The 26,884-nt window shown below is 40.3% G+C and overlaps 1 protein-coding gene and 1 non-coding gene across 2 annotated transcripts in view; one reads left to right on the top strand and one right to left on the bottom strand.

Annotated features, from left to right (window-relative positions):
- The first annotated feature begins 4,777 nt into the window (after positions 1-4,777).
- Positions 4,778-26,884, top strand: part of SLC25A17 (solute carrier family 25 member 17) — a 39,421-nt gene continuing 17,314 nt past the window's right edge. Inside the window, exons 1-4 of the mRNA XM_065944505.1 lie at positions 4,778-4,951; positions 21,454-21,514; positions 23,308-23,374; positions 24,799-24,950. Coding sequence (XP_065800577.1) covers positions 4,898-4,951; positions 21,454-21,514; positions 23,308-23,374; positions 24,799-24,950 — 334 coding nt within the window. The 5' untranslated portion in view covers positions 4,778-4,897. The remainder of the gene's footprint in view (positions 4,952-21,453; positions 21,515-23,307; positions 23,375-24,798; positions 24,951-26,884) is intronic.
- LOC136156762 (U6 spliceosomal RNA) lies at positions 19,178-19,281 on the bottom strand. Its single transcript, XR_010661244.1, has one exon. It is a non-coding gene; the product is annotated as a U6 spliceosomal RNA (small nuclear RNA).

The raw sequence follows: 26,884 nt of genomic DNA, 5'->3' as shown, positions 1-26,884 counted from the left end.
AAATCCCATGGACGGAGGAGCCTGGTAGGCTGCGGTCCATGGGGTCGCTGTGTGTCGGACACGACTGAGCGACTTCACTTTCACTTTTCACTTTCATGCATTGGAGAAGGAAATGGCAACCCACTCCAGTGTTCTTGCCTGGAGAATCCCAGGGGCGGCAGAGCCTGGTGGGCTGCTGTCTATGGGGTCGCACAGAGTCGGACACGACTGAAGCGACTTAGCAGCAGCACGAGGCCTGAGCCTTCCGATTAAGATTGTAACAGCGGACAAGGTTCTGTGTTCCAGTGCAGAATCCTACCTTCATGTCATGACCCTAGGGAGTGGTGGGAGTATTCCTGGGAGAGATTCCTGAAACAGGGAGGTCTAGAAGGAAAGTTATGACCAGCCTAAATAGCATATTAAAAAAAAGCAAAGACATTACTTTGCCAACAAAGGTCCGTCTAGCCAAGGCTATGGTTTTTCTAGTGGTCATGTATGGATGTGAGAGTTAGATTATAAAGAAAGCTGAGTGCTGAAGAATTGATGCTTTTGAGCTGTGGTGTTGGAGAAAACTCTTGAGGGTCACTTGGACTGCAAGGAGATCCAACCAGTCCATCCTAAAGGAGAGTCCTGGGTGATCATTGGAAGGACTGATGCTGAAGCTGAAACTCCAGTACTTTGGCCACTTCATGTGAAAAGCTGACTCATTGGAAAAGACCCTGATGCTGAGAGGGATTGGGGGCAGGAGGAGAAGGGGACTACAGAGGATGAGATGGCTGAATGGCATCACCGACTTGATGGACATGAGTTTGAGTAAACTCCGGGAGTTGGTGGACAGGGAGGCCTGGCATGCTGCGATTCATGGGGTCGCAAAGAGCTGGACACGGCTGAGTGAACTGAACTGAGCAGTAACATGTTAATACATAGAAATGCTGCTGCTGCTAAGTAGCTTCAGTTGTGTCCGACTCTGTGCGACCCCATAGACAGCAGCCCACCAGGCTCCCCTGTCCCTGGGATTCTCCAGGCAAGAACACTGGAGTGGGTTGCCATTTCCTTCTCCAATGTATGAAAGTGAAAAAGAAGTCGCTCAGTCGTGTCCGACACACAGCAACCCCATGGACCGCGGCCTATCAGGCTCCTCCGTCTATGGGAGTTTCCAGGCAAGAGTACTGGAGTGGGTTGCCATTGCCTTCTCCAAATACATAGAAATAGGTATCCCTATATCCAACTGTCTCCCCAACTTGCTTGTAACTTAGCTGTAGTCACTGTAGCAGCACTAAATGTGTGTGCTTAGTCGCTCAGTCATGTCTGATTCTGTGACCCTGTAGACTGTAGTCCACCTGTCTCTGTCCGTGGGGATTCTCCAGGCAAGAGAACAGGAGTGGGTTGCCATGCCCTTCTCCAGGGGATCTTCCTAACCCAGGGATGGAACCCAGGTCTCGCGTTGCAGAAGGATTCTTTACCATCTGCACCACCAGTGAAGCCCCAGAGTTGGATCCTAACCAGTAGCAATTGAAATGTTTTCAAATTTTGTGAACACAGGACCAGGTAAGCACTATTAGCACCCTCTCCTGGGAGTAAATTTGATAAAAGGTGTAAAACATTGGGCCTCTTGCTGTAATAAGCAGACAGTTCAGTCGCTCTGTCGTGTCTGCAATCCCATGGACTGCAGCATGCCAGGCTTCTCTGTCCATCACCGACTTCCAGAGCCTACTAAACTCAAGTCCATCACGTCGGTGATGCCATCCAACCATCTCATCCTCTGTTGTCCCCTTCTCCCGCCTTCAATCTTTCCCAGTATCCGGGTCTTTTGCAATGAGTCGGTTCTTTGCAGCAGGTGGCCAAAGTGGAGTGTCAGCTTCAACATCAGTCCTTCCAATGAATATTCAGGACTGATTTCCTTTAGGATTGACTGGTTGGGTCTCCTTGCGGTCCTAGGGACTCTCAAGAGTCTTCTTCAACACCACAGTTCAAAAGCACCAATTCTAAGGCACTCAGTTTTCTTTATAGTCCAACCCTCACATCCATACATGACTACTGGAAAAACCATAGCTTTGACTACACAGACCTTTGTTAGTAATGTCTCTGCTTTTTAATGTGCTGTCTAGGTTGGTCATAGCTTTTCTTCCAAGGAGCAAGTGTCTTTTAATTTCATGACTGCAGTGACCATCTGCAGTGATTTTGGAGCCCAAAACAATAAAATCTGTTTCCATTGTTTCCCCTTCTATTTGCCATGAGGTGATGGGCCCAGATGCCATGATCTTAGTTTTCTGAATGTTGAGTTTTAAGTCAACTTTTTCACTCTCCTCTTTCACTTTCATTAAGAGGCTCTTTAGTTCTTCCCTTTCTGCTATAAGGGTGGTGTCACCCGCGTATCTGAGGTGGTTGATACTTCTCCCGGCAATCTTGATTCCAGCTTGTGCTTCTTCCAGCCCAGCGTTTCTCATGATGTACTCTGCATATAAGTTAAAGAAGCAGGGTGACAATATACAGCCTGGACGTACTCCTTTCCCAGTTTGGAACCAGTCTGTTGTCCCATGTCCAGTTTAACTGTTGCTTCCTGACCTGCATAGAGATTTCTCAGGAAGCAGAGAAGGTGATCTGGTATTTCCATCTCTTTAAGGATGTCCCACAGTTTGCTGTGATCCACACAGTCAAAGGCTTTGGTGTAGTCAATAAAGCAGTAGTAGATATTTTTCTGGAACTCTCTTGCTTTTTCGATGATCCAGCAGATGTTGGCATTTTGATCTCTGGTTCCTCTGCCTTTTCTAAATCCAGCTTGAACATCTGGAAGTTCACAGTTCATGTACTGTTGAAGCCTGGCTTGGAGAATTTTGAGCATTACTTTGCTAGTGTGTGAGATGAGTGCAATTGTGCGGTAGTTTGAACATTCTTTGGCATTGCCTTTCTTTGGGATTGGAATGAAAACTTTTCCAGTCCTGTGACCACTACTGAGTTTTCCAAATTTGCTGATATATTGAGTGCAGCACTTTGATAGCATCATCTTTTAGGATTTGAAATAGCTCAACTGGAATTCCATCACCTCCACTGACTTTGTTTGTAGTGATCCTTCCTAAGGCCCACCTGACTTTGCATTCCAGGATGTCTGACTCTAGGTGAGTGATCACACCATCATTGTTATCTGGATCATGAATATCTTTTTTGTATAGTTCTATGCATTTATTCTTGCCACCTCTTAATATATTCTGCTTCTGTTAGGTCCATACCATTTCTGTCCTTTATTGTGCCCATCTTTGCATGAAATGTTCCCTTGGTATCTCTAATATTCTTATAGAGATGTCTAGTCTTTCCCCTTTAATTTTTTTCCTCTAGTTCTTTGCATTGATCACTGAGGAAGACTTTCTTATCTCTCCTTGCCATTCTTTGGAACTCTGCATTCAAATGGGAATATCTTTGCTTTTCTCCTCTGCTTTTAGCTTCTGTTCTTTTCTTAGCTATTTGTAAGGCTTTGTGATACAACCATTTTGCCTGTTTGCATTTCTTTTTCTTGGGGATGGTCTTGATCACTGCCTCTTGTACAATGTCACAAACCTCCATCCATTGTTCTTCAGGCACTCTGTCTATCAGATCTAATCCCTTGAATCTATTTGTCACTTCCACTATATAATTGTAAGGGATTTTATTTAGGTCAAACTGAATGGTGTAGTGGTTTTCTCTGCTTTCTTCAATTTCAGTCTAAATTTGGCAATAAGGAGTTCATGATCTGAGCCACGGTCTTGTTTTTGCTGACTGCATAGAACTGCTCCATCTTTGGCTGCAAAGAACATAATCAGTCTGATATCGGTATTGACAATCTGTTGATGTCCATGTGTAGAGTCTTCTCTTGTGTTGTTGGAAGAGGGTGTTTGCGTTCTCTTGGCAAAACTGTTAGCCTTTGACCTGCTTCATTTTGTACTCCAAGGCCAAATTTACCTGTTACTCCAGGTAGCTCTTGACTTCCTACTTTTGCATTGCAGTCAAGGACTATCAATCAGCAAGGGTATTATGAAAGTAAACTTGATGGTTCTGAAACTGGCAAAGACCCATGACAATGGTACCTAAGTGACTGAAGTTGAAGTTATGAAACCTGGTGTCACAGTATGTTGTAGTTGAGGGGTAGAATGTGGTTTTTCTAATTTTGTGGTTTGTTTTCACTTAGCAATATGGAATTGTTTTTCTCCAGTATTTTCTAAAGTACATTTACATAAAATAACTTTTGTGATCCTAGCAGTATTAACACTGTCATTTCACAAAGGAGGAAACCAACAGGTTAAAAAATTTTACTAGGTGCCAACTAGTTTGTTCCCACCTCCATCTGATCATTTTGATTTCCTGAAGCTCAAGGTCTCTTCCCACCAGGGTTTTTCAGAGGGGAGAACTTGCCCAATCAACATGTATGTCCTCTTGACCAAAACGTGACTAAAAATACTAGCTAGAGAAAATATGAGTAAAGTCTTAGAGAAACAGGAAGACAACATCTTGCTTGTCTCCAGCTAGTCTTATGAAGAGATGGGGGCGGGGGGGGGAGGTTTTCTGAAGTCCCCAGTGTTGCAGCAGATGTAAAGCACCACTGGGCAGATCGCGGCAACGCGAGGAATAGAGTAGACCTCCCGGTTGCCGGGTTTCCGCCAGACCCAACGGTCCACGTGGTCGCGGCAGCACCACTCTGCCCCGCCCCGCGCCCGAGCCGGGGACCAATCAGAGTCAAGGTGCGTTCCCTCCCCCTTCTCTCGCCGGCTGCCTCCGGGCCAGGAGACGCCGGCGCCTTGCGACCCGGAAGTGGTTGTTCTGGAGGAGGCGGATCTGAGGGGGTGGAGCTTGTGACGCTCCCGCCCGCTACTCTGGCGCTAGTTTCGCCTGTGGATTTGGCTTCATCTTCTATTGGGAAACTGCAGCTGGGTTTGCAGGAACCGCAGTTATGTCTTCCGTGCTGTCCTACGAAAGCCTGGTCCACGCCGTGGCGGGAGCCGTGGTGAGGCGGGGGTCTTCATGCCCGGGCCACTGCGGGGTGTGGGGCCTCTCTGGGGCCAGACCAGGCTTTGGCTGGGGGATGGGAATGACAAGGAGATCGTGTCGTAACTGGGGCGTAGAGGAATGGGGCATAAGCTAAATATTGCTGAAAGACTTTGGAGTAAAGGCCGACACCCTCTCCGCTCCTGGCTACCGTTCTTTCCTCTTAAGGAGTATCTGGGATGCGTGTGTTGGGGGGTGCAGTGTGTGTTCCACACACCCACAAGGAGGAAGATACTGTTCTGTTTGCCTCCTGAAATTTAAAGGGCAGTCGTCCCCCTGTCCCACCCCACCGGGCGCACATACTTTAACTGGGCCAGTGGAGAACCTAGGTGTGAAGCTGTGTTGCTTAATCACTTTCTTAACCACAGTCTCTTTTCACACACTAAACTGCAGATGAGAGGTAGAATCTAGCAGGGATACATACCTCTGGCCAATATTGTTAGCCTGAGAAGATACCATTTTTTTTTTTAAGTCAAGAGCAAAGTTGCTCTCTACCGCAGGTGTGGTTTACTATGAGGAATGCGCTTGGTTCTTGAGCTTCTGGATGTCTCACTTCCATTTGACATCACTCTTTTGGTTTGGTACCTTCCTCTCTGGTTCTCATCCTGTTTCTCATTCTGGCTCTCTGCTTTCCTACATCCTTCTCTAGCTGTCAGTATGCACCTGAAATCACTGGGACTTCAGAGGCATATAATTGGCTGAATCCTCTCCTCCTAGGCCCCTCCAACTGCACTGAGAGCTCATGTTCTGTGCAGACTAATGGAGGCTGAGCCCCAACTCCATCACTTGTTAGATAAGTGGCCTAAAAACTTTACTTTCCTAATCTTTAAATGGAGGTATTGACACCTACCTCACAGAGTTGTTATGTGAATTAGATGACACAGTAGTTGATGGAAGGGCTTGATTTAGGAGTCCTGGTTCACTCAGACCAGAAGAGCCTTTCAGCCAGGGTAAAGGCGCTGAAGTGGAAGCTTGCTTGATACACCCTGGGATAGGCCTGGAGACCTTTGGAGTGGAGAAGCAAAGGGGGGCAAACAGGTTTCAGGAGACCAAATTGTGTGAGAATTTTAACCCTGAGTGTGAAAGGCAGCTGGCTAGCTGTTAGAGCAAGTTATTCTGAGCATGCAGCAACTTGCTGACTTACATTTTAAGCATGCTCACCGTGGCTGCTCTGTTGAAAGTAGACTGTAAGGGAACAAGGGTGAAAGCACGGAAACCATCAGCCCGCCAGGATGGTAGCAGTGGAGGTGGTGAGAAGCGCTCATTCCCCTGGAATATACTTCTGAGACAGAGCTACCAGGGTTTTGATGGTATTGTGGGATGTAATAGAGTAAGAGCTGGTTAACTCCCAAGTGTTTTGGCCTTGAGCAACTGGAAGGATTATATTTCCATTTACTGAGATGGTGAAGACTATAAAGGAGCAGCTTTTGGGGGAAAGATGAGAATGGTTTTGGGTTTTATTTTTATTTATTTTTACTTCTTGGCCGTGCCACTCAGCATGCGGGACCTTAGTTCCCGGACCAGGGATTGAGCCTGCACGCCCTGCATTGCAAACTCAGAGTCTTAACCGGTGGACCACCAGGGAAATCCCTGGGTTTTTGATAATTAAGTTTGGTTTGGTTTGCTTTTTGATAATTAAGTTTGAAATGCCAAAGATTAGTCATGAGACTAGATGAGCTCACCAAAGAAATGAGTTTTGTGAATGGAGGAGAAAAGTCTCGAAGGCTTAGCCTGGAAGCATGCTAACGTGAAGAGGCTGGGAAATGAGAGGACTCACAAAGGAGACTAAGGAAAGGCTCCATTGGGTAGGAGGTGAACTATTAATAAGAGAATGTGGTGTTCTGAGAGTTGCACGCAGGAGGGTATAGACCAACTAAGTCAGATGCTGCCGATGAGTCAGATTAGATGAGGACTGAGTATCAACCGTTGGATTTATCAACATGATAAATCCACTTGTTAACTGAGAAGACTTGTTTTGGTGGATCTGTGGGGTGAATAGTTGCAGTGCATCAAAGAGAGAATGAGAATGGGAAGATGGGAAATGTTTCTTCTCCTTTCTTTTTCTTAATAAATAGCCATTCATTCAACATCTTTATTGAGTGCTTTTTATGTGCCATGCACTGATTTAGGTGCTAGAAATATAGTGGAGAACAAAAGAAAGTTTGCTTTCTAGTGGGGAAGTCAAGACAATAATTGAGTAAATCAAAAAACAAATTTCAGGTAGTGTTAAGTTTTATGAGAGAAATAAGGGTTGGCAAACTTTTTCTTTAAGGAGGCAGCTGGTAAATAATTTAGGTGTATGGTGTTTGGCAAAGCTACTCAACCCTGCCAAGATAGTGTGAAAGCAGTCGTTGACAATAAGTAAATGGACGGAGCGGTGTTCTGATGAAATCTTAGTTTACAAAACCAGTCATTGGATAGACTTGACTCTTGCACCTCGTTTTCTGAGTTCTGCTGTAGGCAGTAATTGGGAGTAGAGGTGCTATATCTCATTTTAACCTGCAAAGGCATTTCTATTTTTTTCTGTCTTGTTTCCTATTTTTCTCATGTTAACAATTCTGCTTGAAATTAAGCACCTGGAATTTTCAATGGTTTTTCTTTCTCCAATAAGCTATGTTAGATTATCTACTAGATATACTTTTGTAAGAATAACTTCTTTTCCTCTTGCTTCCTGGAACCTGTTAGAATGAGAAACTGCATTGTGTTTTGTTGCTCTATTGAACTATCAGGCTGAGAGTGGTTCTCTTAACTCTTTTTGCAAATTTCTGCTTTAAGGATAAACTTCACAACATGAACCTGCTTTCTTCTAATTGCTACCAAAGGAAAACAGTTTCACCAGAAAATGTCACTACATTTGATGAGAAAAATGGCATTACTTTTAATGTATAGTACTGTGGTTTAATTGACTCATGTTTAGTTAAATGCCTTGGCCATACAAAGTTTTGAGATGATCCAGGAGAGCATAGGGGTTAGGAGCACTTGAGTGCCTGAGTGCCTGACTTGAGCCAAGCAGCCTGTATCAGAAATGCTGGCAGTTTCTCTCACCAGCTTTTTGTCTTTGATATAAACTGGTGTAATTACTTGTTGCTTCTCCCCAAAAGATTGTTAGGTCATTGTTTAAGATGTTGATTTACAACCTTTTTGAGTGGACATGTTTCATGTTTGCTTAGTCACTTCTTTCCAGGTTCTACACTTTCTTACCTCAAGTGTGGTGTTATGTGCATACACATAACACTTTGAAAGTTAAACAGATGAGTGATTTGGAGTGTTTTATGGTACACTTTGGTATAATTGCAGATAATCTCAAGTATTTGAAAACCAGAATTGTGCTGTTTCAGGAGAATGCTTTATGGCTAGTCGATGACTGTTGCCTGATACAATTAATGGCCTCGTATGTAAATAATTCTCAAAATTTTGAGTATAACTGGATTTATAATTCTATATTTTTGGTTCTCATATTAGCTTCCAAAGGTAGATTTTATTAGAAAAAATGTATATTTGTAATTAAAAAGAGATTTTATTAGTCTAGAATTTGAAAAGTGAGATTGGTTGGAATTGTCTAGGGAGTTTAGATGCTGAAACAGAGATTGGGATTGTAATGATAATAATTAATTGATAGCTTTCAAGAGACTTCTTTTTCTCTATTTATTTAAAATTAAAAAAATTAATTGCATAATTTTTTTAAAAGAATTACATTTCATTGAATAAATGCTGATGGTTAAAGAATTCACGTCTTACAGAAATATGAAAGTTTTCCTTTCTCTTTGCCTTTTACCTATTGTTCTGACTCAAAGCTCAGACATATCCATCCTTAGAACTGTGTAAGAGAGCTTATTCAGAGCACTTTTCACCAGTTGGTATCAAAAGAGAAAATTAAGCACAACTATCTGACTCAGGCTTGCAAGGTAGCACTAGTGGTAAAGAACCTGCCTGCCAATGCAGGAGGCGTAAGAGAAGCAGGTTCGATCCCTGGGTCGGGAAGATCCCCTAGAGGAGGGCATGGCAACCCACTCCAGTATTATTGTCTGGAGAATCCAGTGGACAGAGGAGCCTGATGGGCTGCAGTCCATACGGTTGCAAAGAGTCGGACATGACTGAAGCAACTTAGCACACAGGCACGTGTGACTTTTACATACTTATCATTAAGTGGACTTTTTACCGTGTAGGCTTACTACCTGCCTTTTAGAGATAGAAACCAAGCAGAACTTCTTGATTTTCTGTACAAGGCCTCTGAATATAAAGGTCAGTGGAAAAGTCCCTGCCCTCAGGAAGCTCTTCTTAGGTGTGTAGTGGTGGTGTATAGTCAAAGCTGTGGTTTTTCCAGTAGTCATGTATGGATGTTAGAGTTGAAACTTAAAGAAGCCTGAGGGCTGAAGAATTGATGCTTTTGGACTGTGGTGTTGGAGAAGACTCTTGAGAGTCCCTTGGACTGCAAGGAGATCCAACCAGTCCATCCTAAAGGAAATCAGTCCTGAATATTCATTGAAAGGACTGATACTGAAGCTGAAGTGCCAATACTTCGGCCACCTGATGTGAAGAAATGATTCATTAGAGACGACCCTGATGCTGGGAAAGATTGAAGGCAGGAGAAAGGGGCGACAAAGCATGAGTTGGTTGGATGGCATCTCCGACTCGATGGACAAGAGCTTGAGCAAACTCCGTGAGTTGGTGATAGACAGGGAAGCCTGGCGTGCTGCAGTTCATGGGGTCGCAAAGAGTCAGACACTACTGAGTGACTGAACTGAACTAAATTGTAGGATTGGGGAAGGTTGTACAGTTCAGTTGCTCAAGGTATCTTATCTACCACCAAGATAAGACCTTGGTGGTACCTAGGAAGAGGTGGTGGGTTGCCCCTGTGAAGGTGATTGGAAACCCTTTACAGGGTTGACATATTACCAAGATTGTGCACAGTAGAAAGAGGTAAAGAAAATCAGCCCACCCACAGGAAAAGAGAATGTTGCTGTGTGGTCCAAAACATGAGAGATCCACTATATCATGTTGTTAAAAAGACTTCAGAAATTATTGGCTTTTTAATAAAAAATATTCTTGTCATATGAGTATTCCATAATTTATGAATATTTTGGATTCTTTCTGACTTTTCACTGTGGTAAATACTTAGTATAAATGTTAATGTGACCTCATGCCACCCTATTATGAAGAAACTATGGGATTATTTGGTTACAATTTGGAGTAAAACACAGTTATTCGTGTCATCTTGGTTCGTTCATGTTTGCTTTTCGAACTTGAGTTTTCTGAGCTATAAAATGGAAACTTTGCTTACTGGGTCTTCCCGAGAAGTCAGTGTGGTCACACTTGTGGAGTACCTATATCAATACCTGTGATAATGTGGTAAACCCATAATCATTCGTTTCTTTTTCAGATGTATTCTTGAAAATGCAGCATTTGTACCCGATTTTAGAAATTCAGTGGAATTGAAGTTTTCTCATCTTATGTGGTCAGCTCTGTGCATTCACTTGTGACAGATGATAGCGCCTTTTGCTCTAGATAAAATAGGGGCTACTTGGGATGAGCTTTCTAACGTTTCCATTTTTTCTAATTAGAGAATCAGCCACAGTTGTCCCCAGTATTTCCTCCATTGTGCTGATCTCAGGAAGACGGATGTGGCTGGACTCTGCTACCTTTGATCTTGATCCTCCCCTCTTAGATTACCCACAGTTATCTTTTGGGACTTTGCTCCATTCATTTTTACTTCTTTCCTGTAACTTTCCTGTAACCTTTTCCTAGTGTTTTTCCCTTCAGCCCTGTCCTATAATGAAACCACACTGATCTGGTTTAGAAACTGCCCCCTTAGGTGCTGCTCATTCTCCTTCCTTGGATGCGAAGTTTATTTAATGGCTAGTCTGTACTCACTGCCTTCCCTCCTCATCCTACTCTGATCAGTGGACCTGCTCTCCCGCAGGCCAACACCGACTTCCAAATGGCTTCGTCTCCTGACTGTTTTTCATTTTTATTTAACTCACCTTTGTAGTATTTCACACTGTTGACCCTCCTACCTTCTTAAAGCTCCTTATGAAAGAACAGTTATTTTTTATGAATTTACTGAATAACAATTGCTCTTTTGGAAGGAATGTAAGTGACCATTGCTAATTTTAGGGCCCTGATTAATATGAGCCCTACTGCTAAAAAATGCTATAAAAAGTACATACAGAGAGAAGCATTTGTTGAGTGCCAGCTCTGTGCCTGGTATGATACTGGGTCTTTCTGTAAGTTAACTCTTACCTCTCACAGCAGCCCCCACAGTTGTTATTTTTCCCCAGATTACAAATGGGGATATCGAGGCATGGAGATTTGAAGTAATTTATGTGTGTACTCTAGCTGGCACTTGAACCTCAGTTAATTTTATTCCAAAGCCCATGCTCCTTCTATGGTACACTCAGGTATGTTATCTATTAAGCCTTCTGTTTACCTTGTATATTTGTGTATCGGTATGAGGGTTAGCTTGGTTGTTGTATCAGGGGAAAGACTTATATTAACTCCGGTTAAGTGAAGAACATTTTTTAATATGAAAGCCACTTGTGGCTTTGGAATTTCATTAGCTCGAGAACTACCACTGACAGTGTATTTTAGTTGTTTTTCTTTTTAAAATAATCCGTCTGTCCAGTAATGCCGTGTACTGTATTAGAAAATGCTGTACATTGGTTTCAGGGGTGCTCCTCTGACTCAACCACCATTTCTAGAGTCCTCTGGAAATTTGCTTTGGAGCTAGCGTTGCATTTGACGGGGGTGGGGGGGTGGATTGTTTTTCATCCTTCAGGAGAGAATTAGCATTTTGGAAATGGTTGAATTTGGTTGGTTGGCCAACCCAGACATCATTGTTCGTACTGAAAGGCGTGATACTCTGCTTCTGTGTTTGCGTGTCCCTGTCTTGTTATTTCCATAAGATTGTACATGCTTAGGAAACCAAGCCTTGACCAAGTTTACCCCACTGTTTCCTTCTGACTTTGTGGTGTTAAGTACCTCATTTCAACTCCGTGTGTGTTTGTGTTAGCCAGATTAAAAGGTGGACTGGATATTTATTGACCTTTTACAGGAGAGACATAGCCCAGAAAAGGAATAAACTATCTGTTTTGGATATATAACCTGAAACGTAGATGTTGATACATTATCAAGGAATCCAGGTGCTGACGATGGGATCGTTCACAATAGAGAGAACCTAAAATGCCCAAGAATTTAGGCAAAAAGTGATCTGTATGACTCTGCTTGCCATTTTTATCTCTGGCTGTGATTTGTCTCCTGTCTGCAGTATGGTATTGCCAACTACCTGAAGATTTTGTTTTCTGTTTAGTCATTAATTAATTAGTTAAAAGTTCCTGTCCATAGTCTTAATAAGGAAGATAAACTCATTAACAACTAGATACAGTACACTGCTGCTGCTGCTAAGTCGCTTCAGTCGTGTCCGGCTCTGTGCGACCCCATAGACGGCAGCCCGGCAGGCTCCCCGGCAGTGACTGGGGATATATAGTAAGTCCCCTTCATGTGCACCTTCAGAGTGTGAGCTTTCAGAGCTGCAGACATGCGCTCCATCACTGTCAGGCGTGAGTGGCTTTGCAGCTCGCCCTCCATCTCCTGCCGCTGACGCCCTGTGGCCGTGCGTCTCCCTCCTCCCTCCCTTAGGCAGCACCTCTTCTCGCCTGTTCACTCGACGCCAGACCCTGTATGCCAGCAGTCCTGCTGTGCTGCTGGGCTTTTCAAGGTCCTGTACTACACGATTAAACACGTTTTCTTTATTTTTTGTGTTTTATGGATATTTGCATAACCAGTATTACAAACCTATTACAGTACAGTACTGTAGAGCCGATTGTGTTAGTTGGATGCCTAGGCTCACTTTGTTGAACTTATGAACAAATTGGACTTAAGAACTCAGTCTTGGAACAGAACTCGTTCTTATGTAGTGCACTTACTGTAGTAGAATTTTGTACACAGGGTATATAATACTGCTTGAACTCAAGTGAGAGCTTACTTCATTTTTCATTATCTGAAATTCACTGTGCCCAAGATTGAACTAGTAATTTCTTAAAACTAAATCATTTTCATTTTCTATTTTCTGTCTATTTTCTATTTTCCTCTTTTCATTTACCTATTTCTGTCAGTGGTATCTTCATTTCTCTGCCTCTCCCATCTCTCTTGCGATCCACATCCAATAAATCAACAGATACTATTGATTCTTTTATAGTTCTCTTGGCGGACATTCCTTCTCTATTTTCCCAGCCACCACTCAAAGTGATTCAAGGCCTTATTATTTTAAATCAGATGTATCGATACTTTGCTAAAGCAGTGTTTGTATTTGTCCTCTGGTTTTTTTGGTTGAAACTCATGAGGCTGTGTGGATGGCCCCTTATAAAGCCTCTGGTGTCTTTTAATCAGAGACTTGTGTACAAAGAGCCTAACTTCAGAGTCTGGGATTTTTCCTCCCAGATTTTGTCACTCTCCTCATTTTCATATCCGGGATAAAGTGGGAGTTATTTTATGTTTGTTCTGATTTACTTTTGCTTGATATTTGTTACTGTACAAAATTTTATAAGTTTTTTGGAGCAGGGGGATTAAGTTAAGAATAAATTTCTAGTTCACTTGTTAAATATCCAAGGAACATAAAAGAGAGGTGTTAGATGCTAAGGGGTAATAGATTAAAAATGTGAATATATATGTTTGGGAATTAAACACATTATTGAATGATCTGTGGGTTGAAGAAATCAAAATGGAAATAAAAAAGCATTTAAAACTGAGTGATAGGGAATTTCTGGTGGTCCAGTGGTTAGGACTCTGCTTTCACTGCAGAGGGAATAGGTTCAATTCCTGGTTGAGGAACTGAGATCCCACAAGATGTGAGGTGCAACCACAAAAAAACAAACAAAACAAACTTGACTAGAGTTACTTAGTGCAGACTTCACATTTAAAGAAAAAAAAAAACAACTGATAGCACAGATGGTGCATACTAAAACTTGTAGCTATGCTAAAAACAAGTCGTTGAAAAAAATCCCAAAGTAAGTGGGAAGACATCCTCTGATTAAGTGGGTTGGAGTCCATTATTGTTAAGATGGCAGTACTTCCTAAGAGGATCTACCAGATTTGGCATACTCCATATCAAAATTCCAATTTCCTTTTTTGCAGAAATTGACAAGATGATCCTAAAGTTTATATTAAAACTCAAGGAATCCAGAATAACCAAAATAATCTTAGGGAAGAAAAGTTTGGAGGACTCTTAGCATCCCGATTTCAAACTTAGTACAGAGCTACAGTAATCAAGAGACTGGTATTGGCATAAGAATAGACAAACAGATCAACAGAGCAGCACTGAGAATCCAAAAAATAAACCTCCAAATTTGTGTTTAGTTGACTTTTGGCAAGGACACCAAGGAACGTCAATGGGGAAAGAACAATCTCTCCAATAAATTGTGCAGGGACAGTGGAACATCCACATGCAACAGAATGAAGCTGGACCCCTGCTTCACACCACACACAAAAATGAACACAAAATGATCCTCAGACCTAAATGTAAGAACTCAAACTACAAAACTGTTAGATGAAGACATTGACATAAATCTTCGTGACCTTGGATTAGGCAGTGGTTTCTTAGAAATAACACCAAAAGCACAAGTAATAAATATATACATTGGACTTGATCTGAATTAAGACTGTGCTTCAAGTACTATTAAGAAAGGAAAAACAACAGAATGGAGAACATATTTGCAAGCCCGATTTGCAATATCTGATAAGTGTCTAGCCTCCAGAATATGTAAAGAATGTTTGCAGCTCATTAATAGAAAGGCAGATAGCTTAATTAAAAAATGCACAAATGGGACTTCCCTGGTGGTCCAATGGTTAAGAATATGCCTTGCAATGCAGGGGACACGGGTTCGATCCCTGGTCTGGGAAGATCCCACAAACTGAGGAGCAACTAAGCCCATGTGCCTAGAGTCCTTGCTCCACAACAAGAGAAGCCACCCCAATGAGAAGCCCAGACTCATCACTAGAGAAAGCCTGTGTGCAGCAGCAAAGACCCACCATAGTCGAAAAGTAAAAATTAATAACTCTTCAAAAAAATACACAAAGGATTTGAATAGACATTTTTCCTGTGAAGATATACAAGTAGCCAATAAATACATGAAATGCAAGTTATCAGAGAGATGCAGATCAAAACCACAATGAGATACTATTTCACACCCACTAGAATGGCTATAATTAAAAACGCAGATAATGACAAGTGTTACAAGGATATGGAGAAACTTGAAACCTCATGTTTTGTTGTTGGGAATATAAAATTGTGTTGTCACTGTGGGAAACTGTTGGTTCCTCAAAATGTCAAGCATAATTACCATATGACCCAGCAATTCCACTGCTAGAGAATTGAAGACATATCCATGTAAAACATTGTATACAAATGTTCGTAGCAGCATTATTCATAAAGCCAAAAAGTGGAAATAACCCAAATTACCAGCTGATGAAAGGATAAGCAGAAGGTGATTTATCCATATAATAGAGTATTTTTCAACCACAATAGAGAATGAAGTTCTGATTCTGTAACATGAAGGAACCTCCAAAGAAGCCAGTCAAAAAATCATGTGTCATTTGGTTCCATTTACGTGAAATGTATAGACTAGGCAAAAGAGAGACAGAGACTAGGTTAGTGGTAGCCAGCGTGTGAGAGGAAGAGACTGAAGAATGACTGCTAATGGGAATGGGTTTTCTTTTAAGGTGATAAAAATGTCTGGAGTTAGCTAGTGGTGAATGTTGTGCAACTTTGTGAATATCTGAAAAAACCACTGAACTGTAAAGAAAAGGAAAGCTGTCAGGTACAGCTAAAATACCTAGAGGGAAAGGAGAAACTTTTAAAATCAAGTTTGGAAGAGAAGAAAGACCTAAAACCAATGAGCTAAGCATCCATCTCAAGATTTTAGATAAGGATGTAAGTTCACAAAGGAAGGGGAGATAATAAAGAGAAGAATCAGTAAAGTAGAAAATAGAAACACAAAATGTTCTGCCACATTTTATGTTTTCAGTTATTTGTTGAGAATGAAAATTTGGTTATGAAAATAAAACAGTATATGATCGCATATTGGTAAAATAATGATCTCACCCACCCGTAACAAAAATCTGTTAAGCTATGGTACAATCATTATTGTCTTAAAGATGAAGAAGGATGCTCTATTCCAGTAAGTTCCAAATCTACAGTTCTGTCCCAGAATCTCAGGAACTCCAGATGGATCTGGCTGCCTGCTGGATATCTTCATGTAGAAGTCTTTGAGGCACTTAAAATTCAGGCTTCCATGGTAGCTCAGCTGGTAAAGGCACGTGCAATGCAGGAGACCCTGGTTTGATTTCTGGCTCTGAAAGATTGGGCTTTCTTGGTGGCTCAGATGGTAAAGAGTCTGCCTGCAGTGCATGAAACTTGGCATCGATTCCTGGGTCGAGAAGATCCCTTAGAGAAGGAAATGGCAACCCACTGCAGTATCCTTGCCAGGAAAATTCCATGGACGGAGAAGCCTGGCAGGCTACAGTCCATGGGGTCGCAGAGTCAGATACGACTGAGTGACTTCATTCACTTTTAATGCAAAGGCCAAACTCAATATGCTTTTCCTGAAGTTGCTCCTCCTGCAGTATTTACCATCTGAGTTCATGACTACACTCTCGCTGATTTTTTTTTAAGCCAGAAACCTGGGGGTTGTCCTTGAAATTCCACTTCCTCTCCCCACATCTGTCCAGTTGGTCACTAGAGTAGTCTTTAATATACTCAGCAGAAGCCTTTGACTTGACCTCTACTTACCCCAAGATTTTCATTCCCTTTTTGGTTGTGCTATCTGTATTCTGACAGTAATAACCTTTGAATTTTCAGGATGTTCAGGTCACTTCCAGACTTGCACTTGGTTTTCCTTTCAACATTCTATTAGATGTTTTTCTCATCTAGTATCTCTTTTACTTAAAAAAAAAAAAAAAAAAAAAGCCAACCAAACCCAAGCCTCTAATAAATGATTCCCCTAAGGTATTAATTATAGGCTATATTTACTTTTCCTAGAGTTATTTGCCTTTTGTAGAGTTTCATGGAAAGGATAGTGTTCAACCCAAAAGTTTGTGATGTTTTCAGTTTCTTATGTTACATGGGTATATCATCAGCTGAAAAGGATATTAGAAGTGATGTGTTTGTTCAATAATTGTTTGTTAATAATGTACTATTTTTCATATTTAATGACATGTTTATAACAGAAGTTCTCAAAACTATCTGATCTCATAATTTCTTTATACTCTTAAGAATTATTGCAGACTCTGAAGAGGTTTTACTTATTTGGTAGTAACTTTCAATATTTATTGTTCTAGAAATTAAAGCTGGGAAATCATAAAGATACTTATCTGCTAAAAGTATTAAGCCTGTTACATGTTAACATACATAGCATTTTTAAAACCGTATTTTCCCCCCATTAGTAAGAAGAGTGGCATTGTTTTGTATTTTTGCAAATCTCTCTAATACTTAATAGAAGATAGCTGGATCCTTTTATATGCTTCTGCATTCAGTCTGTTACAGGATTATACATCACAGAGCCTCTGGAAAACTTCACCACACACTGAGAAAACGAGAATAAAAAAAGGCCAAAAAAATGGAATTATGCAGTAATATTTTGTGAAAACAGCTTTGATCCTGCAGACCCCCGGAAAGGGTTAGGGGACTTTCAAGGATCCCCCAGCGTATTGCTTTGAGAATCTCTACACTGTAGTATTCTCTTGTATTCTGATGTCTTTTTTTTTTTTATATATATTTCCTTCTCCTCATTTCAAAACTAAAGCCAACACATGCTTATTGTTTAAAAATAATAATTATACAGAGATACATCCCACGGGAGGTGTTAATCCCTCTTCCTATATAATCCCTGTTAAGAATTTCCTACTTGTGTGTGTGGGTTAGTATTGTGTGTATGTGTACACTTTTACAAGTAGAAGAGAAAAATGCAAAGTTGTTTATGTCTTGATTGAAAAAAAGATTGAGAACTGAGGTCGAACAGTGAGCAGTAGAGCCTGGAGTTCAGGAGACCTGGGTTCTGGCTGCCTCTGCCCCACTGGCTTTCAGCAGACCTCTTAGTGATGCTGTGATCCCCATGGTGGCTCAGTGGTAAAGAATCTGTCCACAGTGCGGGAGACTTGGGTTCAATCCCTGTGTGTCAGGAAGATCCCCTGGAGAAAGAAATGGCAACCTGCTCCAGTATTTTTGCCTGGAGAATCCCATGGACAGAGGAACCTGGCCAGCTACAGTCCATAGAGTCGCAAAAGAGTTGGACATGACTTAGCAACTAAACAACAACTTATCAACCCTGGCCCAGGCTCCTTGGTCTGCAGGGAAAGGGTCTGCAGTGCTAGGTGACCTGTAAGGGCCTTTCCACCTCCAGGTGCCAATGTGGTGTAGAAATTAATTTGTTTTCCCAGTACCAAATGGTTAAATGCCAGAAAGGGATGGTAGAATTTTGTGACTCAAAATGTTTGGTTTTGGTGAGTTAGAAGACGGTTGTTTCTCGGGAAATAGAGTCTTTTAAATTGTAATTGTTGTCAACAGCAGAACTCCCACTCAGATGGTTAGAATTCTGTGGGACTCAGATAATGGGTTGATTTATATGCCTCTCTGGCACAACAGTATTGTACTTGTGTAGTTATCTTCTCAGCATTTTGTGCTGTCTAATTTTATGTAAGTGAGAAGACAGTCTTAGAGAAAAAAACAACGCTATTTATGAAAAGTGGAATTTAATTCAACTTTCTGAAAAAATCACAAGACTAGCTTAACATAAGACTTTCATGTGTAGAATTTTCCTTCAGGTAATAGCTGCTTATGAAAACAATCGTCTGTGTGTTTGCTTGGCGAGGAGACAAATACAGCGAGTCCCCAAAGTACCGAATAGCTATGTTCTCAATTTACCCTTATCATTTGCAATATACTTTCTCATAGATATTAAGTTTATTTGTAGTTGGATACAGCTGTACTTTTATTATTAATCACAGGCTACCAGATTGAATGGTTTAGAACAATCAAGCAGATCAGAAGTCATACACAGCCCACTGAGCTAAAATTAAGATGTCAATGTGTTCCTTTCTGGAGCCCCAAGGAGAAACTCCATTTCTTTGCTTTTTTTGGCTTCTAGACGCTGCCCACATTTCTTGACTAGTGGCCCCTTTGTCCATCTTTAAAAAAAAAAAAATGGAACGCTTCAGAAGTCTGTGTGTCAGCCATGCGCAGGGGCAGTGCTAATCTCTGTATCATTCCGACTTCAGTATATGTGCTGCCAAAGCAGGCACCCTTTGTGCACCTTAAAACCAGCAATGATGGGCTGAGCCCTCTGTTGCCTCACTCCTACCTCCTCTTCTACTTTTAAAGACCTTCGTTGGGCCCACTCAGATAATACAGAATAATCTCTCTCTTTTAAGATCAGCTGATTGGCAAAGTGACCTGCCATGTAATGTAACATGTTCACAGGTAACTATGGGTTAGAATCTTTCAGGGGACTATTATTCTGCCTGCTCTGTCTACGTTCTGTGCATTTTGGTTTGTGGTTTCTTCTTTAAAAACAGCCTTACTCTGTTCTTTTAATTTCTAACCCACCAATTAGATTCCTTTTTGTTTTTCTACAAAGCACTTTTATATTAACATTATAAATCTTCTTTCTCAGTATTAGTGATTGGAATGCAGAGGAGGCAGTGATGGGTTTTCAGTTTACCATCTGGATCCAGTCTTTCCAGTACTAATATATTTTTAAAGTGTTTTTTAATTTTATAGATCTGAGTTTTTTATGCTAGTCCTTGAGGAGGTAATAGAACTTTGAGCTCTTTGGACTGCCTGTTCTCTTTCTTTCGGTACAAGATGTACTGTAAGATTTCAAGATTGGAGGAGGCCCTGGCAACCCACTCCAGTATTCTTGGCTGGAGAATCCCATAGACAGAGGAGCCTGGTGGGCTACAGTCCATAGGGACGCAAAGAGTCGGACATGACTGGAGCGACTTAGCACACACACAGGGCAGGGTCTTCTAGGTTAGAAAACCTCAGGCGTCTATTTAAAGCCGACAGGGAAGAGGGATGGGGTGATCCAGTCGTTTGAGGAAGTAGTCTCCAGGCAGGACTTTTCTGCCTGGAGCTGCCCTGACTATGCAATACCCTGCATAGATGATCTGTTGCAGCATGATAGGAAGTAAACTGACCTTGGTGAGTGTTCACCAGCTTTCCAGCCCCCGTTTTTCTTGGAAATTGCTTGTAAGGTGAGCAAGGATGCCAGGAGAATAGATTTGTAGACTGTATACCTTTACAGATCCAGAGTTACTTAAAACATTAAATATTACCTAGTTCTTATTAGGAAAGATCATTTATGTGGGAGCCATCAGAATAGCATAAATAGCTGAAAGTAGATTGAATTTAATAAACGTTTAAGAATAGATGCTATTCAGAGATAAATAGATGTTCTCACAATCTGGTGGAAGAGTGAGATTTCACTGCAGCCTGAGCGCTCTGAGACATAATCAAGTGCTGTGGGAACACAGAGGACCTGATGGCTGGGGGTAATAACATTTAATCTGAGTTTCTAACAGTAGCTGATAGGACAATACAGTGTTCTCCCTTGTCAGGCAGGCTCATCTATAAATAGGTAAGAGATTTAGCACATTTTTGTTCTTATCTTTAAAGTTGACTTAGTTTCGAATTGTTGTCATGATAAAGATATTCTGTGTTACCATTATTAGATCAGTAGCCTCAAACTTGATCTTATGCCCGAGAATATACCCCAGAGGGGTCTGCATCTAGGTTGATAACCATAAACCCACCTGGGGATTTCATGCATATGATTTTATCCCTAACTGTATGCTTCTGGTTTTTGTCTGTCATAGGGCTTTATGAATGAAAAGACTGGTTATTGGCTTCTTATTTTTCCCCACTGATAATTTTTGTCATTGGATTCTCTTGGATGAATTATTTATAGAATTTTTAGCAAAGATATTGTCCCTCTTTTATTTAACACACAAGCAGACAGAGCTCTTTTAAAGAACCATATGATCCTTAATCCTCTCTTACTTTGTGGTGAATATATTATTAAGCAGAGAGTAAAGAAATATGTATCTGATTACTAGATTTTTTGGTTTCTTGGGTTATCAGAGGAGAGCATAGGAGCAGTAACTGACCAATAAAAGGTTAAAAATCCATTTACCTCTATCTTGACATGTGTCCAAGGTTGAAAATCCCTAAGTTTGTCATCTCCAGGGACCCATTACGTTTTCTTTTTCAATATCAAAAAATTTCTTCTGTCCAAGTATGTAACTAACAGAAGTTTGAACAATAATGATCCCAGTAGATTAAAATAATCTGTATATTTGTTCACTGAAAATTTGATTTGACCCATTGATAGCAACAAACTTATGTTCATTTAAAAGTCATGGCTCATTATTTTTGTGATACCATAATGGCTAAAGGCTTTTCAAACTTTTCAGGGAAGCATGACAGCAATGACAGTATTTTTTCCCTTGGATACAGCTCGACTTCGACTTCAAGGTGAGTATCTTATTGTCATCATATTCCTGTTCATTTGATGTCAGGAAGCAAACTTATTTCTCTACTAAATTCTAAATTAACATAAGGATATTCTGTTTCATTAGTAACTGCTGTTGTCCATTTTCACTGATTTTAAAGACTGGTCATCATTGCTATTTCCTAATTAACAGAGAGGTGTTTGTGAATGAGTCATAGCCTCAACCGTTTTCTAATCTGAGAGACCTGAGTGGGTTTGCATTAGTCATTTTGAATCATTACAGTTCGTTCTGATAAACAGTATGACTTTTCAAAGGCAGAACGTAGAGTTTTTTTTGTTTTTTTTTTTTAACTAGGAGTAGATTTTCTGGAAAGAGAACAGAGAATAGGAAACATGGACCCACATATCATTATCATTGCTCATCTAGGCTTGGAGTTCTAGGTGCCCTCCTATCATTTCACTTTATATTTATAAATTCTATTTGTTTTTTCCTCAGTATTTTTCAACTTGAAGTTATAAACCTATGCCCAAAGTTACATTAAGAGATAAGAGTAAGATTAGTTTGAATAAACTAATTGCTGTGTTAAAACCCTTCATGACTACTGTTTAATTAATTTTAGATATTTTGGGCAGGTAGTACTTTTACATGATTCAAAACCTAAAATATATAAAAAGAAAGATAGTACAGTGAAAAAAAATCTCACTCTAGTCTGCCTCCTTTTCTCTCCCCTATAGATAATATCTGTTAGTCTCTCAGATAGCCCTGGGAGTCTTTATGGACTAACAAGCAAATGATATATATCCTCAATTTTCTCTTTCTTACTCAAAAAGCATACTTTTCATACTATTCCATAGCGTGCATTTTTTGGATGCCTTCCAAATCAGCTTACTGGGGGCTTCTTGATTCTTTCTTCTGGCTGTAGAGTGGTCCACGGCATGGCTGCAACATAACCTGTGTACCCCTCCACTATTAGAGATTCTTGGATTATTTCTCCTCTTTTGTCAAATAGACTTGTTCATATGTCATTTTGTTTCTGTAAGTTCTGTGGGATAAATCCCCAGAAGTGGGGTTGTTGGCTCAAAGTGTGAATATTTGTAATTTTGATGGTTATCATCAGGTGCCTTGTGCAGTGTTTCCTAATTTGTCATTTCATGAGCTATGCAGGTACCAATTTTCTTAAGTAATTGGTTCATTTTCCCATTTTTAGATTTTCAAAATATTCAGATATGGGTAGGAAATTTGAAGTTAATTGAAGTAGGTTTTGTTTTCATTAAGAATGCCAAGAAAAGTAGAGTTCTCCCTTTGAGACCTTTTATTTTCTTTAGAATAGGAAACAGAGCCCAAGGCTAATATTTTGGAAGCTTGAATTTTAATCCTGGCTCTGCTGCCTACCACATGTGTCCTTCACAGTGTTGTGTCTGTAACCTCTTCTCTAAAAGGGAAATGGTAATTTATTTCCTCTGTACTTTATAAGATATTAAGATAAAAATGAGAATGTATAACTTTGGAAAAAAACAACAGAAGAGCCCTATGAAATATAAAAAATAAATTTCTCCTGTTACATCTTTTACTTTGAAAATCAGGTATTGAATTAAAATGTGTTATGGTTCATGAATAGCAGTTAAAACCCAGGGAATCAGCAGTTGAGAATTTAGCCCATGAGAACACAGGAGAATCACTGAATTCCGAGGCAAACTAGGGAGCCCAAAGATTGCAAGATTGCTCAGGTGAGGTCAGTGGCCTTTCAGTGAAACTTGCTGATGCTGATGATAACAATTCTCAAAGGATTTACCTTTAAACTCTTTGATCTTGTAGTTGATGAGAAAAGAAAGTCCAAAACAACACACATGGTGCTCCTGGAGATCATTAAAGAAGAAGGCCTGTGAGTACTACTGTCTCGTTCATCTTTGTTGGATGGAGCAGCTCACTGGGAGATTCCTGGGCCTCTATCATGTCTCTGCTCACTTCTATCCATTTCTCATAGCCTCCTTGTGTTGTGAATTTGTAATTGCCTGACTCTTAACTACATAGTTATTTTCACTTCCTTAAAGTTCTGTGGTTGGCCGTTTTAATTCTTGATCACAGAGACTTAACATGAAACCTATGCTTTGTTTTATGTACAGTAAATTGAAGGAGGTAATAGCTGTTTGATTCATTCCTATCAGATACATTCAGACCAGGAAATGTACCTTTTAAAAAGCTTAAAAAAAAAAAAGCTTTTAATTTGGAAATAATTTCAAATTTACAAAAAGTTGCAAAGCTAAAATACTGTTAATACAAAGAATACCAGTATGTACTTTACCCAGATTGACCTGTTGTTGATACTTTATTTTTTTCTTGATACTTTCTTTCCTATTTGTTTTTTCCATTTCTGCTCATGCTTTCTCCTTCCCTCTCCCCCCACCCCATCCTTCTTGCTTTACTACACAGACATGTACACACAACACACACACGTTTTTTTCAGAATTATTTGAAAGTAAGTTATATACCATACATCAAGCCCCTTACCCCTATGACTGACATTTTCAGAGTGTGGAGCTTCTCCCCTTATTTTTCCTTAAATAAAATGTTTCTTATTTTAAGTTTGCCTTATGTTTCTTCATGATTAGCCTGAATCTGTGCGTTCTTGGGCAGGATAACATGTAGGTGAAATTGTGTCCTTCTTGGGATGTCCCATCTAGAGTCAACGTTTTGTCCACTTGCCCTTTACTGGTTAATTATGATTTCTTAGATTTGAGTTAACCACTGAATAATTTTAGTTTTCCTCTCTTGCAACTGTAAGCAGTCTATGAGGAAATCCTTAATTTAGTATTTTAGAGACTCAAAATGCAGTGGTTTCCAGTTGATTGCTTGGTTGTGTTGGTGGTCAGATTGTCCCAGCTGTGGCCAGCATGAGCCCCTGCAGTCTGGTTCCTGGGTACTTGTGTCCCCCATCACCGCTGTTCTGTGTTTACTTAATTTTAAATGTTCTTGCCCTGTAATAAAGCGTGAATGATACTATATTAACTAACAGTCATGAGGAAATTGTCTCTAATTTTTTATAGTAATTTCTAAAGGAAATCAAGGTGGGGGGGATCAGTAAATCAGTCATTGAATGTATGTTGTTTCCTGGTATCATTAATGCTAGAAAAGATTTCTTGGGCATCCTCAGAAGGTAGGATATGTGTACAATTTGGAGTACATTTTGATATAGGAATGAACTTTGAGAATATGGGAATGAACTTTGAGAATATGTGAATGACGATCAGCCTTTTCTAGAGGCTTCTGTCCCACATCTTTACTTTGCTTATTGTGTTCTTCTCCTAGCCTGGCACCATATCGAGGGTGGTTTCCAGTCATCTCCAGTCTCTGCTGCTCCAATTTTGTATATTTCTACACTTTTAATAGCCTCAAAGCAGTCTGGGTCAAAGGTCAACATTCTACTACTGGAAAAGATCTGGTTGTTGGATTTGTTGCAGGTAACTAAGTTTTCTGAATATAAGGTGTTTTTATATTTTATTGTTTATATTGTGTTTCATGTACCCTCTAAGAGGTTATTTTAACACGCAATAATACTACAAAGAATGTAATTAGTTTTCTAACTTGACTCTGTGTGTGTGTATAGTAAAAATGCATAACATAAAGTTTACCATTTTAATAATTTTTAAGTGTACATTTCAGTAGTAGGTTTATTCACATTATTGTGAAACAGATCTCTATAACATTTTCATCTTACAAATAAGAAGCTCTATACCCATTAAACAATTCCCCTTTGCATCCTCCCCCCAGCCCTAGTAACCACAATTCCGCTTTCTGTTTGTATGAATTTGACTACTTTCGATGCCTCATGTAAGTGGAATCGCGCCGTACTTGTCTTTCTTTTTTGACTTATTTCACTCAGAACGATGTATACTCAAGGTTCATTCATACTGTAGGATGTAACGGGATTTCCCCGTTCGGTAAGGGCGGATGACACTCTGTTGTGTGTGTATACCACGCTTCGTTTATCCACTCACTCCTGACGGACATCGGGTTGTTTCTGCCTCCTGATTACTGTGCATAGTTGCTGCCGTGAGCATGGGTTGTATGAATCTCTCTGAGTCCCTGCTTTCAGTTCTTTTGGATATATTCCAAGAAGTGAGATTCCTGGATTATACGGTAATTCTTTTTATAATTTTGAGAAGAACTACTGTACTATTTCCCACAGTGATTGCACTATTTCATAATCCCACCAGCAGTTGGTTCTAGTTTCTCCACATCTTCATCAACACTTGTTGTTTTATTTTTTTTTGTTTTTTTTTAATCCTAATGAGAGTGAAATAATATTTCACTGTGGTTTTGATACGCATTTTTCTGATGATAGTGATGTTGATCATCTTTTCATCTGATGCTGAAGCATCTTTGGAGAAATGTCTTTTCAAATCTTTTGCTCATTTTTTGAGTTATTTGATTTTTTGTTGTTGAGCTATAAGTATTCTTTATATATTCTGGATACTAGCCCCTTATCAGGTAGATGATTTACACATATTTTCTCCCATTCTGTGGGTTGCCTTTTACTCTGTTGGTTATGTCATTTGGTGCTCAAAAGTTTTTAAGTTTGATATTATGCCATTTGCTTATTTTTCCTTTGTTGCCTGTTCTTTAGGTGTCATGTCCAAGAAGTCATTGCTAAGTTTAATGCCATGAAAGCTTTTCTCCTAATTTTCATCTTGGAGTTACATAGATTTAAGTCTCTAATCAGTTTAGAGTTACATTCTGTGTGTGGTGTCAGATAAGGATTCAACTTCATTCTTTTGTGTGTGAATGTCCAGTTTTCTTAGCACCATTTGTTGATGTGACTAGACTGTCCATTACCCCATTGAGTAGTCTTGGCACCCTTGTAAAGATCAGTTGACCATATACACAAAATTTTATTTCTGAGGTAACTTGACTTGTTTTTATCTTCTTAATCCGGAGAAGAGGGTCAGTTATCCCTCTGTACCTGGAATTTATGGACATTAAGATCTCTTCTTTAAAAAATGAAAATTACAGTATCTGCTTATTTCCTGCTTATTTTCTGGGGTTTTTGTTTGTTTGTTTTGGTTTTTGGACTGAGATGTATAACGTGAACAGGACTGGCTACATAATTTGCAGGGTCCAGTATAAACTGAAAATGCAGGACTCCTTGTTCACAATTTATTAAGCACTCCCAGATGGTTGACAGTGAAGCGTTACACCAAGCACGAGACAGGGGTGCACGCCCGTGAAGCTCACCCTGAGTGTGAAAGCGTTTCGTCAGGTGTGACAAAGAGATCTTAGTACACAGCTCAGCGCAGTCAGTATCATCACAGTCGTTAATACTTCTGGGGTCCATAGGAGGAAGAGGGTTGCTTTTGGCTGGGAGGTATCTGCATATAGAAAACAGTGGCTCTTG

This window comes from Muntiacus reevesi, chromosome 1, assembly GCF_963930625.1.
Source record: "Muntiacus reevesi chromosome 1, mMunRee1.1, whole genome shotgun sequence".
NCBI classification, from domain to species: domain Eukaryota; kingdom Metazoa; phylum Chordata; class Mammalia; order Artiodactyla; family Cervidae; genus Muntiacus; species Muntiacus reevesi.
The sequence above is the reverse complement of the archived record's forward strand: the minus strand, read 5'-3'. Positions and strand labels throughout refer to the sequence as shown.